Here is a 17,721-nt window from a genome sequence, read left to right on the forward strand (position 1 = left end):
GTATTCTCTAGTAATTACAAATTGTAAAAGAAAGTGCAACTGTAATCTCTTTTAGAACTTTCACTGAGTGTTACTCAATTTGGGAGTAAAATGTTCAAGGGATGCCTTTTTGTCATGTGCTATCAGCAGCTGACTACACTGAAAACCCAATCAAACTCTTATCGGGACAAAGAACTTTCTGGGGCTTAAGCTTGGAATGTTGAACAAGTCTTATTTTGGTTTGTGGGTAAACTGAAAGATATTAAAACTGCAACAGTTTTATTCTTGGCAGTCTGACATTTCAAATGAAGAAATAGCAGAGTAATTTTCCATCACATTATGTGGAACAATATAAGACTTGTGCTTTTTTTTTTAGGTGCCTCAGTTGTCAGAGTTAAAGCTTGTTAGTTTTAGGTCCCCATTTTGAAAGCTCTGCCGTTTCTACAGCATGGCACATTTTTAATCTCCTCAATCATACAGTATGATGCCTCTGGTGGTTGACTCCATGAGTCTACATTAAAGTCAAGTCCATCTGTTGTCCTCATAGTCACTACATGTCTATTGCTGTTCTAATTCTAAGTATCTAAGCATGCAAAAAATATTGCTGGACAGTCAATGAGTAGTGTCTCGTTATAGAGTTATTTGCTGAAGAACACAAATTAACGGGGAATGGATGTGTTTTTCAAACCACCGTTAAGAAAAAAGATTGCAGTCAGAGTGCAGTATAACTGCAGTATGCTGCAATTATTGCGCCAAAATACCACCGTAGACTGCAGTTTCAAAACTGCAATGTTTTTTTGTAAGGTCAATATGAACTGTGAATATATTATTATACCCACTCATCAAAAGCGATGCCATTGTTTGCACTGCCGACACAATTGTGGGGTATGGTAGTTGATTACATCAAGGTCATCTGTAGCTTCTGAACACCATTCTCAGTGGCAGGAAGGTTCTTCTGTGTGCTTTTTTTATAAAGCCATCTTGTTGATGCTGTGTGGTATCAACTAAATCAAGTTTTGAGTATAAAATCTGGATTAAAAATGGTATGAAACGAGGTGAAATTGTCTACATAGGCCTATATTGTGCATATGCACACACCGCATCTACATTCTTTAATGTTTTATGGGTAAAAAATAGTCGATTTTGTTTTTCGTTGATTATATGCACTTCATTTTTATTTGAGTATTTTTCATTTGTTTTACTGTGCATTGTAGCTGATAATGAATCTGTGTTACATGCAGTTGGGTCTAGATTCTTTCTTTCTGTTTGGGTTTCTTTTGCCATTCCCCATCACTGCAATAAAGACACTTTGTACAAAGAATATGGCGTGTTATATTGGCAGTACCGGTATGCAAAAATGCGAATCCATTTTGTAACAATAGATATTTGCAAACTTGGTGAAAGGTTAAGGCCAAGATTCAATCAGATCAAGAGTTAATCGGCGATAGCCGACACCCTCATAGCTGATGTTTTGGCGGTGTCAGAGGTATAACTGCGTTGGAGCTGTCAAATCGCTGAGCAGCTGCTCTTGATCATTGTCACGAAGCCACACCCGTTCCACTCGCGTTAGAAGTTCAGTACAAGGAAGTGTATATCTAGAATTATTGATGCTCAAAATCATGAAACAAAATTAGGATTTCTATCAGCCTAATCGAGGTGTAGATTACATCTCACATTCTAGTGTTTGAAACTTGTTAACAAGGCTGCATGGAATTTATCTTAATGCGACTCTGTGCAGCCAATGGCAATGTCCGCTTTAGGTATAATGCCAGGAGCTGCTTGTGGATCTGACAGCTCTAACACAGTTCCACCTCAGACACCGCCAAAACAACCGCTGTGTGGATGTTGGCTAAAGCGGATCTAGGTGTAATATCAGACACTCACTCACTTTGTAGTTCCCTACATTTATCTATGTATTACTGGCCCACGGCGTCTGAGAAAGTACATATGGATTTACATTTATATACATAGACACACATTTGTTTAAGGTATGGCTCACGCCATGTCACATTGGTAGGTGTAGAATATTATATAGCTAACCAGGAGGGAAAATCGGGCGTGCAAGGTCCAAAGGGTTTTAAACATTTATGTTTAATATATTTATATTAGATACTACTGCACTGTTGGAACTAGGAACACAAGCATTTCGCTACACCCGCAATAACATCTGCTGAATATGTGTATGTGACCAATGACATTTGATTTGATTTTAACAATTTGTATTGGCCGCAGTTGGCTTTACTTTAAACCTATTCAATTATTCATTTACAGTTGACTCATAAAGCTCGAACATAAAAAAGCTCATACCCTGCATTCTACCAACCTGGTTTGCTCACCTCCATCAAAAATGATTGGTTGTATTTGCAGAAAGCTCAATTCCAAATGATTCACTCCACCCTTTACCCTATCCCTTGGCATCTCATATATTTCTGATAAAGGATGGATGGTTAATTAAAGAGTTTCAAGATAAACAGGATAATAAATCCTTTCGTTTTCATGCAATTGAAACTTGAGGTTCATAAGGATGTGGAAATGTATGTTCTCACCTCTACCTATATCTGGACCAAGATGAAATACTATATTGCACCTATAACAGGGTATAGAATGAACCAACGCCTTACAGCTGCAAAGCAACCATCACCAATTAATAACTCATAAATGATTTTCAATGAACAATGCAGTGTTGCAACCCTTGACTAGGAGTCAAGGTGATTCATGCCAGGTTGGGGAAAAGCGACTCTCTCCTTTCTCTCATTCCTTCCTTCACCTGCTATCTTTCCATCTACTTCCCCATTGTTGGGCTGTACTGCAGTAGACTCATGGCCAGACTGGTGACTTCTTCCCAGGGAATGGTTCATTTGTCCAGGCTGTGTGTGCGGGAGTTGACTGGGCCGAAGGACTCCCTGGAGTTGGTCTGTGAGGCAAGAATACAAATGAAGTTACTGTCTCTGGATCGTAAACAGTCAAATATGCACACATGCAAGGTGATTCTTAAATGATTTGTTACCTTTATTTCTTTATTTTTTTAATAGTTAAAAGAAAATATATATATAAATATTTTTTTTTTTACTGCGTTGTTGGTTAAGGGCTTGTAAGTAAACATTTCACTATAAGGTCTACTGTTGTATTCGGCGCATGTAACAAATAAAATTTGATTTGATTTGACATGCACAAAGAAACACACACACACATGCCTTTCTTCTACACGAACGCACAGCTACACACACCTGCTTACAGTACACCACATGCATAATCCTACAGTAAACACACTCACACATCCAGTACACACGTCCCCAGAGTATAAAACAGAGCCACTGACCTTAACAGTCATCCAGTCAGAAACGGTGTCTACAGACTCGGAGTGGGCGGTGTCTCTCGCTCGGAACGCAAAGTTGTCTGGGCCAGCAGGGTTTCCCAGTCTAGGCTCACAGGGGTCGAGCTCAGGGGCGACCTCAGGGTTACCATAACTACTGCTTCCAAACACAAGGTCCAGGTCTAACAGGTTGCTTCCAGTTGCCATGGTTTGTACTGTTTCTAATGGGTCAGACGCTGTAGGATTGTTACAGTCTGACTCAGCAACACTGTTGGCTCTGCTGAGTTCCAGACCTAGGAGGTCCATTGTTGCAGTATTACTGGGGTCTGAACTATAGTGGTCCATTGATGCTGCGTTACTGAAATCAAAGCTAAAGGGGTCCCGTTTCGTTCTGTTATTGTTGTCTTTAAGGTTGGTACCATCGCCGCTGTGTAGGTCGACAATAGCTTGGTTGTCAGTCTCAAAACTTACGAGTTTGAAACCATAGGGGTCAAATGTGTCTTGGTTGGTGGCATGAGAGTTTTGTCCAAACTCGTAAGGGTCAAACTTGTCTTGGGTCTCAGGTTGAGCGGTAGGCTCAAATTCATACGGATCAAATGAGGCTTGGTTGTCGGCCTCTTCATCGCTGAGTTCAGTGCCAAAAGGATCGAGAATCTTTTCGCTGTGGTGTTCGGGGCTGAGTTTGAATCCATAGTTGTACGAAGTTTGACTACTGGGTTCATAGTTCAGCTCGAGACTGTTGTTGCTGAAGCTGAATTTACTGTTGTGTTCAGCTGAGCTGGTAAGAGGGTCCATCCCGATAGCACTGTCCAGCTCTGAATCAGCTGAGCGGTTGGAAGAACCTTGATCACAGCGTTCAGCTTTGGGAGTGTCTGGCTCTTCTACAAGGACAGCTGACGCTCCCCCTTTGAGGCGTCTAGGTGGACGGACCGGGCGGGTGGGCACAGGAGGGCTGGGTTCAGGAAGGTCGCATCCACCTGTTCCGGCAGGTTCTGAGTCACAGGCCTGAATCCCAACAGGGCAGCTGAGTTCCACAGAGTCACACACAACGTCAAAGTCAACCTGTATAGATCCAAGAGTGATGTCGATCTCTTCTATGTCGGAAGGTGGGGATACTGCGTTGATATTAAACTCGTATCCATTAGGGTCCGATTCGGTGGATAAGTTGGGCCCGGCAGCCCAGGTGTTGGCCCGGGATGCTTCACTGAAGGGTTGGCGTCCCAAAGCTAAGCCAGGTTCATCTGCGTCATCTAATTCAGTGTCCAAAGAACAGGTTTGAGCTGTGTAGATGGGCTTGAAACCCAAGCGTTCGGTCATGATCAAGGTTTTGGGCTCAATGAAGGAGAGTTCAACAGCGTCCGTGTGAACAGTGTCCAGATCCTCCCTGCTGTAACTGATTTCTATGTCACTGGATTCATCCTCGTCGGGGAACTCGGACTCAAAGCACTGGGTGCCGGTAGAGGCTTTGTTTTCAGGGCAGGAGAGGCTGTTGTCTGTGTCCTCGTTAAATCCGGGTTCCAGGCAGGCAGGGGTGTCTGGGAAAGGGTCAGTGGATGGATATGGCTCCTCTGTCCCCTCTGGAAAGAGGATGTCTGCAGCGAAGGGGTCTGTGCCTTTGAACGGGTCATCATCTAGGAGAAAGGATCAGTCGCAATAGAATTAGAGGCCTGGATAATGCTATAGCGTATCATCATAATCAATCAATCATATTGTCAAAGTTTTATATATGAACGTCACTCACCAGATTTATCTGTCTTGGCAAAGAAGTCGTCATCTTTGAAAAGGTCATCTGCAAATAGAAAATGATCACCATCATAGTCATCATTATCATCACAAGCATCATCATCTTCAGTATCACTACAACAACCATCATCATCATCATCATCACCACCACCATCACCTTCATTATCATCCTCACTGTTATCATAATCATCATCATCATCACCAACATCATCATCACCAACATCATCGTCAAAGCATATGGAACAGAGAACAGATGCTCACGTTCAGATTCACAGTGAATGAAGGGGTCAGGGTGGTAGAAGTCTAGATCTTCGACGGCTATGCTACTGGTGGATCGTGTCTGGGAAATCTTCTCTTCCTCCTCCACTTTCTCTTCCTCTTCTCCCTTATCTATCTGCTAAAGAGGTATAGGATAAACCTTTCTCACAGATGAAGGGAGTTTTCCTCACACATCCAGCATACACTGTAGTGCTTTCCTGCAGTCAAATGACCTAGTGGCCTCATGGGTGGAATGTTATTCATATTTTTTTATTTAAAAAAATCTGGTGTTTCTATGTCAAACAGTGTTGTTATAGTTCAGTCTTCTGTGATATATATTAAGTGTAATATTGGGGTGCAAACTCAAAATGGAATACATTTCAACTGTATATCTGACATGGTACAGGTGTCTTCTTTTGTTTAAGTCCATAACATGTATGTGAGGTGTATACTTCCGTTTCAAAGTAGATTTGTTTAAGACTACCAAGAAACACTCTGGGTGACCCTGATACAGCCCAGTGCAGTGAAAGATTAATTTAGTCATTTGCCAGTCTCTCCAAAAGATTATTGGTTTACAATACTTTACTTAGTTGGTAGCCATACCTTTGGTGTGCTTGGTACAGGTGTCTCCTCCTCCTCCTCTTCTTGTGTATAAGACAATCCGTCCTTAGCGCGAGCCGCGCACCCAAGGTTTGCCTGTGAGAAGAGAGAATAGCCAAAATTCAAGCTATCCCAAATTGTATGGTTATGATGGACATCATGTGGGATTTAAACCCATTTGTATGACACATACCAGGATTTCAGCGTAGACAGGCAGTGATTGGCTCCTTCCCCATGACCTGGCTGGTACATCGGGTACGTCCAGAGTTCCGTCCTCTGTCCTGAGGCTGCTGGGAGATGTGTCGTTTGACTCCACTTGCTGGTGGTCTGGCAGTGTTGCATCTCCAGTCCGCTCACTCCTCAGTGTACTGAACGTCTGCTCCTCCTAATCCACAGCAGACATCAACGAAAGTCACTATTCGTCGAATACATATGATACATCTCAGAGAAGTCTATATATGTGTTAGCTTTGCCCGGAACAGGACGAGATGCTCCACTTGGCTCGGGGAAGGCCAAGTGGTTGGCCCTAAGTACCAGACACACGGCTGGTGAAAGACACTATGCTTGTCTATCCAATAACACAGACCTTTTTAAATCTCTGAACCAACCAGACAGTTATCTGTTTAAAGATGATCTCTGGTAAACATCAGCAAACAAAAGAAATCCAGCTGATATTAAATATTGGTCTACTACAACTTGAAGGCTTTTCTCTAAAGTCGCAGTATGATTAACAGGAGCAAAAATCAACATGGAGGATTAATGGCACACATAACGGATCAATGTGACCAGCCTCTTCACCCTTCCAGTTCCACAGGGGGTTTGGAGCTTGTCTGCATGGTGCAGCTGCCATGACAACACAGATCAATACACTGGAGGCATGATGAAGGCTACACATGAAACACCTGTCAGCAGGGGACTGAAATAACACAGAATCACCACCACCTGCTGGTCTGACTGAACCGTTTTATATTAGTAGTGTCATGTAACCGAGGTGGTTTGGAACCTTGCTCCTGTAATGAGTACCTTTGCCTGAGACCTGAAGCTTTAGCTCAGCGGGCTAACACAGTCGCAGGAGACCTGGGTTTGAACCCCAGTCTATCACACACGCATATAGCCTGATTACACAGGCGGTTGGGAGGATGGGCTCATAGTAATGGCTGGAACGGAATCAATGGAATGGTATCAAACACATCAAACACATAGCTTCCATGTGTTTGATCCCATTCCATTCACTCCATTCCATTATTTATTATGAGCCATCCTCCCCTCACAAGCCTCCTGTGATACCATATTCTCATATTCACTCTGCATCCTGGCATTCTAGGAGAACCCTAGAAGCCTGGCAAGCGAGACTATCTTATTAGCTACTGCTACCAGGCTTCCAGCTGCCATGTGAGGAGTACAGCAGGAGACGCAGTGGCAGGAAAAATCTGAGGCCATGGTCCAATTCGCTTAATGGGCTTTTCAACCTTGAATGCTCTCTTGAATGCTCTCCCTTGTGACCATAGCCCAGGGCATGTATGCTGTCTTTTGTGACCACTGTCCCTTTTCAAAACTGCAGGACTGGATTATTGACTGGATACATGAAAGACCAGCCTGTCGGAATGCTGTCATCAACCCAGTGCTTCTATAGCAATCATTTCGAAGTACAATTAATTGAGTTCATAGCCAGAGTGGGACATATAAAGACATACCCACCTGTAAAATCTCCTCGTATGATTGGCTGATGGACTCCTCCAGAGGAATGGTGCGCTCACCCGCCTCCTCCACCTTCCCCTGGGCCTTTCTGACCTCCATCTTCAGCTGTTTGAGTTTCCTCCTGGCCCTGGCCAGCTCCCGCTCATACTCCTCCACCTTTGTCTCCCTGGCCACCTCCTCTGCCTGCAAGGACAGGATCTGTATTGGGAAGAGTAGGGACAGGGGACAGAGGAGGAGAGAAGGAGTAGACAGCAGAGTCAGAGGGACCTAACTTCGGAGCCGTGAAGGGTAGCAAGAATAATTTGCATTAATAAAATCTTTATTCATTTGAAGATTGGAGAAGAGGTCTGAACTGACCACAAACCAACCAAGTCTGTCTATGGTTGGTAAATGTCTTTATGGTTCAGTGTCTCACCATCATAGCATAGATGACTGAATAAGAATGACAAAACATGCAATAAACAATAATAAACTGATAGAAATGATCATCATGCATAAAAACAGTTATTTGTTATGTTTTGTTCAGTAACAGTAGTCGTAGCAGCTGTCATCTCTGTGTGTGTCTGACCTGCTGGCTCTCCTGGACGCACTCCAGCCTGGTCAGTTTGAGTTGCTCCTCCAGTTCCACCCTGTGCTGCTCCAGCTTCTCCAGGGTCTCCTCCAGTTCCTGGCGGTCGCCCCGCTGCTCCTGCAGCTCAATGACTTCCTGCTGCACTGCATCCTGCAGGTGCTGGTGGGGTGGAACACACAGGCAGGTGGAGGGAGGGATGGATGGATGGAAGTATGGATGGAGTGGAGGGATGAAGGGTAGGAGAGAGCGATGGAGGGACAGCAGGGGCAGATAGAATTGGAGTAGTGAGAGAATGGAGGGATGGAAAGAACGGAAGGACATGTAGAGAGGGAATGGAGAGAGAGAAAGGGAGACAGACAGAGAAAAAGGAGAGTTAAAAAAACAAGGGGCAGATGGAGTAGAGGCAGCAAAGACAGAGAAAGGAGGGAGGGGAGAGAGAGAGAGACAGGGAGAGAGGAGAGAGAGAGATAGAGGGAGAGATAGAGAGGGAGAGAGGGAGAGAGAGAAGAGATATCAGTAGTTACTGAAAAGCTGAGGAAATAGAGGCTAGAGACAGACAACTATGCAAAGTCCCTTTCACTGCAGAAATAAAGTTTACTTGAGGCGATCCTTTTCCATTAATTTTACAAAGCAGTATCAAACATGATCTCCATTCTAAAAAGAGGAATGACTAGAAAATAAACCGGCAGGGGGGAAAACTGCCAAGAGGGGGGGGGAGAGAGAAAGAGGCACTTCAGACTTTCCTAAAGAGTATCAAGGGCTCTACATGCATGAGCATTCTGATAATGAGCTTCTCGATACACTACAATAAGAGGTGTTATGAATGACAACGTGCTGTACTAACGCGGATAAATCACTTTATATTCACAGGCACCATCAACACTTCAACCTCTGGCGTGTCACACTTTGAGGGTTCTATTTTCAGACTAAAGACTAAAGAGCTATGTAGTATATTTATAACTACTGAAAGAAGTAGAGCTGAGAGAAAATCTCACTGTAGTGACTTAGACCTGTATATACCAAGAGAGAGCTGCTTCACTCAGGCACAATATGCACAGCTCATCCTGACAGTTGGCTAATGTCTGGAAAGGATTTCAGCCCTTCTGCTCAAGGCCCTAAGAGTTAACAACGGGGGATCAAGTTGTAATCATTTTGGGACATTATCCCAGATAGCAAGCTGACGCAGAGACAATTTAAGGCCAACTTGCTATCTTGCCAACCAAATCTGAAATGTACTTAATGTCAGTTGCTATCTTGGATGAGGGGAAGTTAATTCACTTGAGTAACCTTCACAATGCTACAATGCATCTATCATGAAGCTATGCATGTAGAAGCAGTTCATTCTGCACTCTGACTTTGTGGTAATGCTGTTTGATCAAATACAAAGTTATTTTACAGACAACAAATTAACAACAGACTTTCAGCATGCTTATAGGGAAGGGCACTCAACACTGACACAACTGACTGATGATTGGCTGAAAGAAATTGATAGTAAGAAGATTGTGGGAGCTGTTTTGTTAGACTTCAGTGCAGCTTTTGATGTCATTGATCATAACAAATTTCAAAAAAAAAACGTACAGTGGGGCAAAAAAGTATTTAGTCAGCTACCAATTGTGCAAGTTCTCCCACTTAAAAAGATGGTAGAGGCCTGTAATTTTCATCATAGGTACACGTCAACTATGACAGACAAAAATATTTAAAAAATTCCAGAAAATCACATTGTAGGACTTTTAATGAATTTATTTGCAAATTATGGTGGAAAATAAGTATTTGGTCACCTACAAACAAGCAAGATTTCTGGCTCTCACAGACCTGTAACTTCTTCTTTAAGAGGCTCCTCTGTCCTCCACTCGTTACCTGTATTAATGGCACCTGTTTGAACTTGTTATCAGTATAAAAGACATCTGTCCACAACCTCAAACAGTCACACTCCAAACTTCACTATGGCCAAGACCAAAGAGCTGTCAAAGGACACCAGAAACAAAATTGTAGACCTGCACCAGGCTGGGAAGACTGAATCTGCAATGGGTAAGCAGCTTGGTTTGAAGAAATCAACTGTGGCAGCAATTATTAGGAAATGGAAGACATACAAGACCACTGATAATCTCCCTCGATCTGGGGCTCCACGCAAGATCTCACCCTGTGGGGTCAAAATGATCACAAGAACGGTGAGCAAAAATCCCAGAACCACACGGGGGGACCTAGTGAATGACCTGCAGAGAGCTGGGACCAAAGTAACAAAGCCTACCATCAGTAACACACTACGCCGCCAGGGACTCAAATCCTGCAGTGCCAGACGTGTCCCCCTGCTTAAGCCAGTACATGTCCAGGCCCGTCTGAAGTTTTCTAGAGAGCATTTGGATGATCCAGAAGAGGATTGGGAGAATGTCATATGGTCAGATGAAACCAAAATATAACTTTTTGGTAAAAACTCAACTCGTCGTGTTTGGAGGACAAAGAATGCTGAGTTGCATCCAAAGAACACCATACCTACTGTGAAGCATGGGGGTGGAAACATCATGCTTTGGGGCTGTTTTTCTGCAAAGGGACCAGGACGACTGATCCATGTAAAGGAAAGAATGAATGGGGCCATGTAGCGTGAGATTTTGAGTGAAAACCTCCTTCCATCAGCAAGGGCATTGAAGATGAAACGTGGCTGGGTCTTTCAGCATGACAATGATCACAAACACACCGCCCGGGGAACGAAGGAGTGGCTTCGTAAGAAGCATTTCAAGGTCCTGGAGTGGCCTAGCCAGTCTCCAGATCTCAACCCCATAGAAAATCATTGGAGGGAGTTGAAAGTCCGTGTTGCCCAGCGACAGCCCCAAAACATCACTGCTCTAGAGGAGATCTGCATGGAGGAATGGGCCAAAATACCAGCAACAGTGTGTGAAAACCTTGTGAAGACTTACAGAAAACGTTTGACCTGTGTCATTGCCAACAAAGGGTGTATATAACAAAGTATTGATATAAACTTTTGTTATTGACCAAATACTTATTTTCCACCAGAATTTGCAAATAAATTCATTAAAAATCCTACAATGTGATTTTCAGGATTTTTTTTCTTCTCATTTTGTCTGTCATAGTTGAAGTGTACCTATGATGAAAATTACAGGCCTATCTCATCTTTTTAAGTGGGAGAACTTGCACAATTGGTGGCTGACTAAATACTTTTTTGCCCCACTGTAGGTGTTATGGATTTGCATCCTCTGCCTTATTATGGATTGAGAGTTACCTATCTAATAGAACACAGAGTGTTTTTGTTAATGGAAGCCTCTCTCATGCTAATTCAGTTGTGTGGTGTACCACAGGACAGCCGGCTAGGGCCATTATTGTTTTCTGTTTTACAAATGACCTTCCACTGACCTTGAATAAAGCCTGTGTCTATGTACACTGACTCAACAGTATACACGTCGGCTGCAACAGTAAAACACTTAACATAGAGCTCCAGTCAGTTTTAGAATGGGTAACTAGCAATAGGCTGGTGCTAAATATCTCAAAAACTAAAAGCATTATGTAAATAGTCTGGGTAGCCATTTGATTAGCTGTTCAGGAGTCTTTTGGCTTGGGGGTAGAAGCTGTTTAGGAGCCTCTTGGACCTAGACTTGGCGCTCCAGTACCGCTTGCCATGCGGAGGCAGAGAGAATAGTCTGACTAGGGTGGCTGGAGTCTTTGACAATTTTTAGGGCCTTCCCCTGACACTGCCTGGTATAGAGGTCCTGGATGGCAGGCCTATGGTGTTGAACGCTGAGCTGTAGTCAATGAATAGCATTCTCACACAGGTGGTCCTTTTGTCCAGGTGTGAAATGGTCAGTGTGGAGTGCAATAGAGATTGCATCATCTGTGGATCTGTTGGTGCGGTATGCAAGTTGTAGTGGGTCTAGGGTTTCTGGGATAATGGTGTTGATGTGAGCCATGACCAGCCTTTCAAAGCATTTCATGGCTACAGACGTGAGTGCTACGTGTCGGTAGTCATTTAGGTAGTAATTTATATATATTGTATTGTAATTTGCACTGTACTATGTATTATACCTAGATATTGTGTGTATGTACTAATATGTATGACGTTTTAAATGTATGTATTTCAGTCCTTGACGAATAATGTTCTGTAATATGTATTATGTCATGTTTCATATGGACCCCAGGAAGAGTAGCTGATGCTTTTGCAACGACTAATGGGCATCCTAATAAATACCAAAAACACCAAATACGTTGCAGCTATTTGACATCAGAAAACCCAATGGATGAGGGACTGTATTCATAAATGACCTAATCCTTGATCAGCACTGCTTTTTTAATACGGGCCCAGTAGCATAGACATCTGCAACAATAATATTTTTAATACGGGCCCAGTAGCATAGACATCTGCAACAATAATCTTTTTTAATACGGGCCCAGTAGCATAGACATCTGCAACAATAATATTTTTTAATACGGGCCCAGTAGCATAAACATCTGCAACAATAATCTTTTTTAATACGGGCCCAGTAGCATAGATATCTGCAACAATAATCTTTTTTAATACAGGCCCAGTAGCATAGACATCTGCAACAATATTCTTTTTTAATAATACCACTAGCCGAGAGATAGGAAATCAGTTTTTGGGCCACCTCTCAGAAATTAGAGAAATGGTGTTGCCGGGGGATATAGAGCTCCATACCAGGTTGTTGCTGGGTTACAAAAATAAAATATCATACATCACAATGTCATCCCAGCAGGCAGTGGTGCACTGAAAGCGTTCAAAGTGTATAGTAGTTAACATAATGATGGTCTTTCCTATGATGCAGAAGAACACCAGTAGATATGATCTGTGTTCTAATGGCCTGATGGTACTATGTATGCATTTGGCTCTGTAAATACAGAGATAGCCTTCTCTAAAAACTGGCAATAAGAGATGCGTAAAGGAAAATGGAATCTGCTCATTAAAGGCTACCGATTTCCCGAAGGAATACAAATACCTGTACTTTAATCTCGGCACGCCTTCCAATCCTTATACACAGAATCACACAACAACACAGAGGCCTCTCAGCTAACAAACATATTACATACAGTACTGTATTCTCATGTTTTAGGGCTCCCGAGTTGTGCAGCGGTCTTAGGCACTGCATCTCAGTGTTAGAGGCGTCACTACAGACCCTGGTTCGATTCCAGGCTGTATTACAACAGGCCGTGATTGGGAATCCCATAGGGCAGCGCATAATTGGCCCAGGGTTAGGGTTTGGCCGGGGTAAAGATGGCGCCGACAGAGATGGTCGCCTCACGGCTTCAAGATGGCCACCACTGTTCCTGTACCCAAGAAGGCAAAGATAACTGAACTAAATGACTACCGCCCCGTAGCACTCACTTCTGTCATCATGAAGTGCTTTGAGAGACTAGTCAAGGATCATATCACCTCCACCTTACCGGCCACCCTAGACCCACTTCAGTTTACATACCGCCCCAACGGGGCCAAAGACGATGCAATCACCATCACACTGCACACTGCCCTATCCCATCTGGACAAGAGGAATACCTATGTAAGAATGCTGTTCATTGACTACAGCTCAGCATTCAACACCATAGTACCCTCCAAGTTCATCATCAAGCTGGAGGCCATGGGTCTCAACCCCGCCCTGTGCAATTGGGTCCTGGACTCTCTGACGGGCCGCCCCCAGGTGGTGAAGGTAAGAAACAGCATCTCCACTTCGCTGACCCTCAACACCGGGGCCCCACAAGGGTGCGTGCTCAGCCCCCTCCTGTACTCCCTGTTCACCCACGACTGCGTGGCCATGCACGCCTCCAACTCAATCATCAAGTTTGCAGACGACACAACAGTGTTGATTACCAACAACGACGAGACGGCCTACAGGGAGGAGGTGAGGGCACTCGGAGTGTGGTGTCAGGAAAACAACCTCTCACTCAACATCAACAAAACAAAGCAGATGATCGTGGACTTCAGGAAACATCAGAGGGAGCACCCCCCTATCTATATCGAAGGGACAGCAGTGGAGGTGGTGGAATGTTTTAAGTTCCTGGGCGTACACATCACAGACAAACTGAAATGGTCCACCCACACAGAGAGCTTGGTGAAGAAGACGCAACAGCGCCTCTTCAACCTCAGGAGGCTGAAGAACTTTGGCTTGTCACACAAAACCCTGACAAACTCTTACGGACGCACAATCGAGAGCATCCTGTCGGGCTGTATCACAGCCTGGTACAGCAACTGCACCGCAAGGCTCTCCAGAGGGTGGTGCGGCCTGCACAACACATCACCGAGGGCAAACTACCTGCCCTTCATGACACCTACAGCACCCGATGTCACAGGAAGGCCAAAAAGATCATCAAGGACAACAACCACCCGAGCCACTGCCTGTTCACACCGCTATCATCCAGAAGGCAAGGTCAGTACAGGTGCATCAAAGCTGGGACCGAGAGACTGAAAAACAGCTTCTATCTCAATGCCATCAGACTGTTAAACAGCAATCACTAACTCAGAGAGGCTGCTGCCTAAATTGAGACCCAATCACTGGCCACTTTAATAAATGGATCACTCGTCACTTTAAACAATGCCATTTTAAATAATGCCACTTTAATAATGTTTACATATCTTACATTACTCATATCATATGTATATACTGTATTTTATAACATCTATTGCACCTTGCCTATGCCGCTCGGCCATCACTCATCCATATATTTATATGTACATATTCTCATTCACCCCTTTAGATTTGTGTGTATTATGTAGTTGTTGGGAAATTGTTAGATTACTTGTGAGATATTACTGCACTGTCGGAACTAGAAGCACAAGCATTTCGCTACATTCGCATTAACATCTGCTAACCATGTGTATGTGACCAATAATATTTGATTTAATTTGATTTGGTAGGCCGTCATTGTAAATAAGAATTTGTTCTTAAATTACTTGCCTAGTTAAATAAAAAAAATACTAATAAAATGTGTGGTGCCATTTGAAAGCCATCCCCCTGGGCTAAAAATTGTTGAATCAACGTTGTTTCCACATCATTTCAACCCAAACAATCTAAGTGATCAACATGGGAAGCTAACTGGATTTGCAAAATGTCATCAACGTAAGGGCATTTAGTTTTTTAAACCTAAATCCAATGACATGGTGACATTTGTTGTTGATCTCACATTGAATTCACGTTAGTTGACAACTCAACCAAATGTAAATCAAAATTAGACGTTGAACTGATATCTGTGTCCAGTGGGAGGTGTCTTGATCAGTCCAGGAGAATATAATCAGGTTCGCACATATCACAACCACCTTATGCAGTGAAACATGAGAGCACATGCACAGACTCATGCACACACCTTCACACGCACACACACACACATTCAAACGCACACAAGCACACTCACACACACACATACACAATCATTCAAACACACACACACACACACACACATACACACACACAGATGACAATATAAGAAACGTGCAGTCTTACTTTGATTTCTCCAGTCTTCTGAATGACAGCTTCGTCCTGTTCCACAAAGTCCTGGTCCCTGGGGGACCGGCAGAGAAGACAGGAATGTTTGACGAGGGCTGCACCTAACCATCCTCCCTTTCCTCCATCTCCACCTCCCCCTTCCCTCTTCCCCATCCTCCATCTCCACTCCATCCATTCTCTTTAGTATGTCAGTCAAACAGACATAGCATATGGAACCAGAGGCAGGCTGTCCGTGAACATGTGTGTGTGTGTGTGTGTGTGTGTGTGTGTGTGTGTGTGTGTGTGTGTGTGTGTGTGTGTGTGTGTGTGTGTGTGTGTGTGTGTGTGTGTGTGTGTGTGTGTGTGTGTGTGTGTGTGTGTGTGTGGTCACCAAGAAGCAAAAGAGGGAGGGAGAAGGGGAGAGAGAGAGTGAGAATATACCAACTGAGCATGTGCAAAGGGGTTGCGTGTAGATGGAGAATGAGTCAGAGAGGGAGGGAGGGAAGAGAGGGATGAGAGAAGAAGGAGAGGACATGAAAGAGAAGGGCAGTCGTATTTCCAGGGAAGACATAAAAAGCTTGCCCATCCTTGACAGGAGAATGAACTACCTCTTCCTCCTCATCTCACACCGTAATTCTCCTCCTCCCATACCTGATTTAGCACCGTGAAAGGTTAACAATCAGAAGTAATAATGGGAATGTGCCATTCCTCAAGGACATGCTGTTCCTTAACCATTTCCATGACACCGAATGTATCTGTCATTGCAGAGTTAATATCACAGAGCTGTGTTACACTTAACCCCGCTGTCTCTCTATGCCAATGACTGTTTTCTCCAAGCTGCAGTATGGGCCATGCCTATGTGCTGTGACTTTCCAATTTGAAGCCTGACTGCCAGGTGAAAATCTCAGGGCTCAGAGGGCTGTAGTAAAATAGCCTCGTTTGAGAATGACTGTAATATAAATAGGACTGCAGTGTTAACGCAACACTATTGGCTCACCTGACGACTCTCACCAATTGTGCAGTTTAATACAATACAGTTCTATGAAAGAGTTTAAACATTTGGCACGATGCAAATTCTACACTGCAACTTTTCTTTAATGTAGTATACAGTAGGCTTATATAAAAGATCATCATAAATGGCAGGTTTACAAAAAATAATACAATGTGCAGTTAAAAGGCTATTCATTAGCCTACTATAAATTTGTGGCGTCCTATTAATATTTTCGTGATGGTCAATAATTCCATTTTAGAATTTAATTAATTCCAGTCAATTTTAAATTAACCAATTGCTGTCTGTCTAAAATATAAAATATTGCATGCATAGACCAGCTACTGTACATTGAGAAGAGGTGAAACACACGCTGCTTTATTGCCTCTGACTGCCCATTCATAAAAAAGCATCCCTTCAAAAATGATATTACTGAAATTGCATAGATGGGTCAGAAATGAACACGAACTCACTCTATTATGGATGATGGGTCAATGTATGTAGGTCTACAAGGAGATTTTCTAATCATTATCGTTACCAACCTCTCACTGCAGGGTGCCCGTTGCCTTGGCGTCCGCAAGCAATCCAGCACAAAACGCATCATCTCTGCAGTACTCGCTCTCCCATCGCATCCCCAGGTACCCGACTAGATCTTGGCTGCGATCCCGTGCACAAGGTGGGATCCCTTTGGCTAGTTCGGTTATCTACCTTGAAATAACCGTGGTCGACTGTTTTTAGTAAACTGGCGCTGCTCCTAAATTTGACCATTTATCCTTGCCTCTTCCGACTCCATCATTGAGAGGTACAGTTGCTGCTTTTTCATCACGTGGGGGAGTCGACCCTTGAGACTGGATGAGTTCAGAGACGCGGTACAAACATAATTAATTTGCGCTGTTTAAGTTGTCACTGTGCTACATGACAGAAGTTATACAGACCTTTGTATGATTAAAAATGTATATTTATAACAGGCTATTATGCCGTCGCAGATAAACCTCCAATAAGTCACATTGGACCAAGAGACAGGATGCTGCTGAATGTTGGTGATACAAATATGCACTTTGGAGTGACAGTAGCGGCAATAGAATAAATTAAACTGTGTGACTTTCTCATTATCCTATAAATAGCAAGGCAATAACTC

The 17,721-nt window shown here is 43.5% G+C and overlaps 1 protein-coding gene across 2 annotated transcripts; it reads right to left on the bottom strand.

The window, feature by feature from the left end:
- Nucleotides 1–543: 543 nt before the first annotated feature.
- Nucleotides 544–17,644, bottom strand: LOC106599145 (uncharacterized). 2 transcript variants are annotated; one of them, XM_014190250.2, is made up of 10 exons: nucleotides 17,126–17,644; nucleotides 15,614–15,671; nucleotides 8,160–8,321; nucleotides 7,592–7,789; nucleotides 6,087–6,278; nucleotides 5,897–5,989; nucleotides 5,297–5,429; nucleotides 5,034–5,081; nucleotides 3,299–4,923; nucleotides 544–2,893 (listed from the first exon to the last, which is right to left on the bottom strand). In XM_014190250.2, the coding sequence occupies exons 1-10, from the start codon at nucleotides 17,185–17,187 to the stop codon at nucleotides 2,834–2,836; spliced, it is 2,631 nt and encodes an 876-aa protein (XP_014045725.2). In that variant the 5' UTR covers nucleotides 17,188–17,644; the 3' UTR covers nucleotides 544–2,833. The 2 variants fall into 2 exon arrangements, with proteins under 2 accessions (XP_014045725.2, XP_014045724.2); XM_014190249.2 differs by having other exon boundaries at nucleotides 5,297–5,432.
- Between the last annotated feature and the right edge of the window lie 77 nt (nucleotides 17,645–17,721).

Source organism: Salmo salar, chromosome ssa03 (assembly GCF_905237065.1).
Source record: "Salmo salar chromosome ssa03, Ssal_v3.1, whole genome shotgun sequence".
Taxonomy (NCBI): Eukaryota; Metazoa; Chordata; class Actinopteri; order Salmoniformes; family Salmonidae; genus Salmo; species Salmo salar.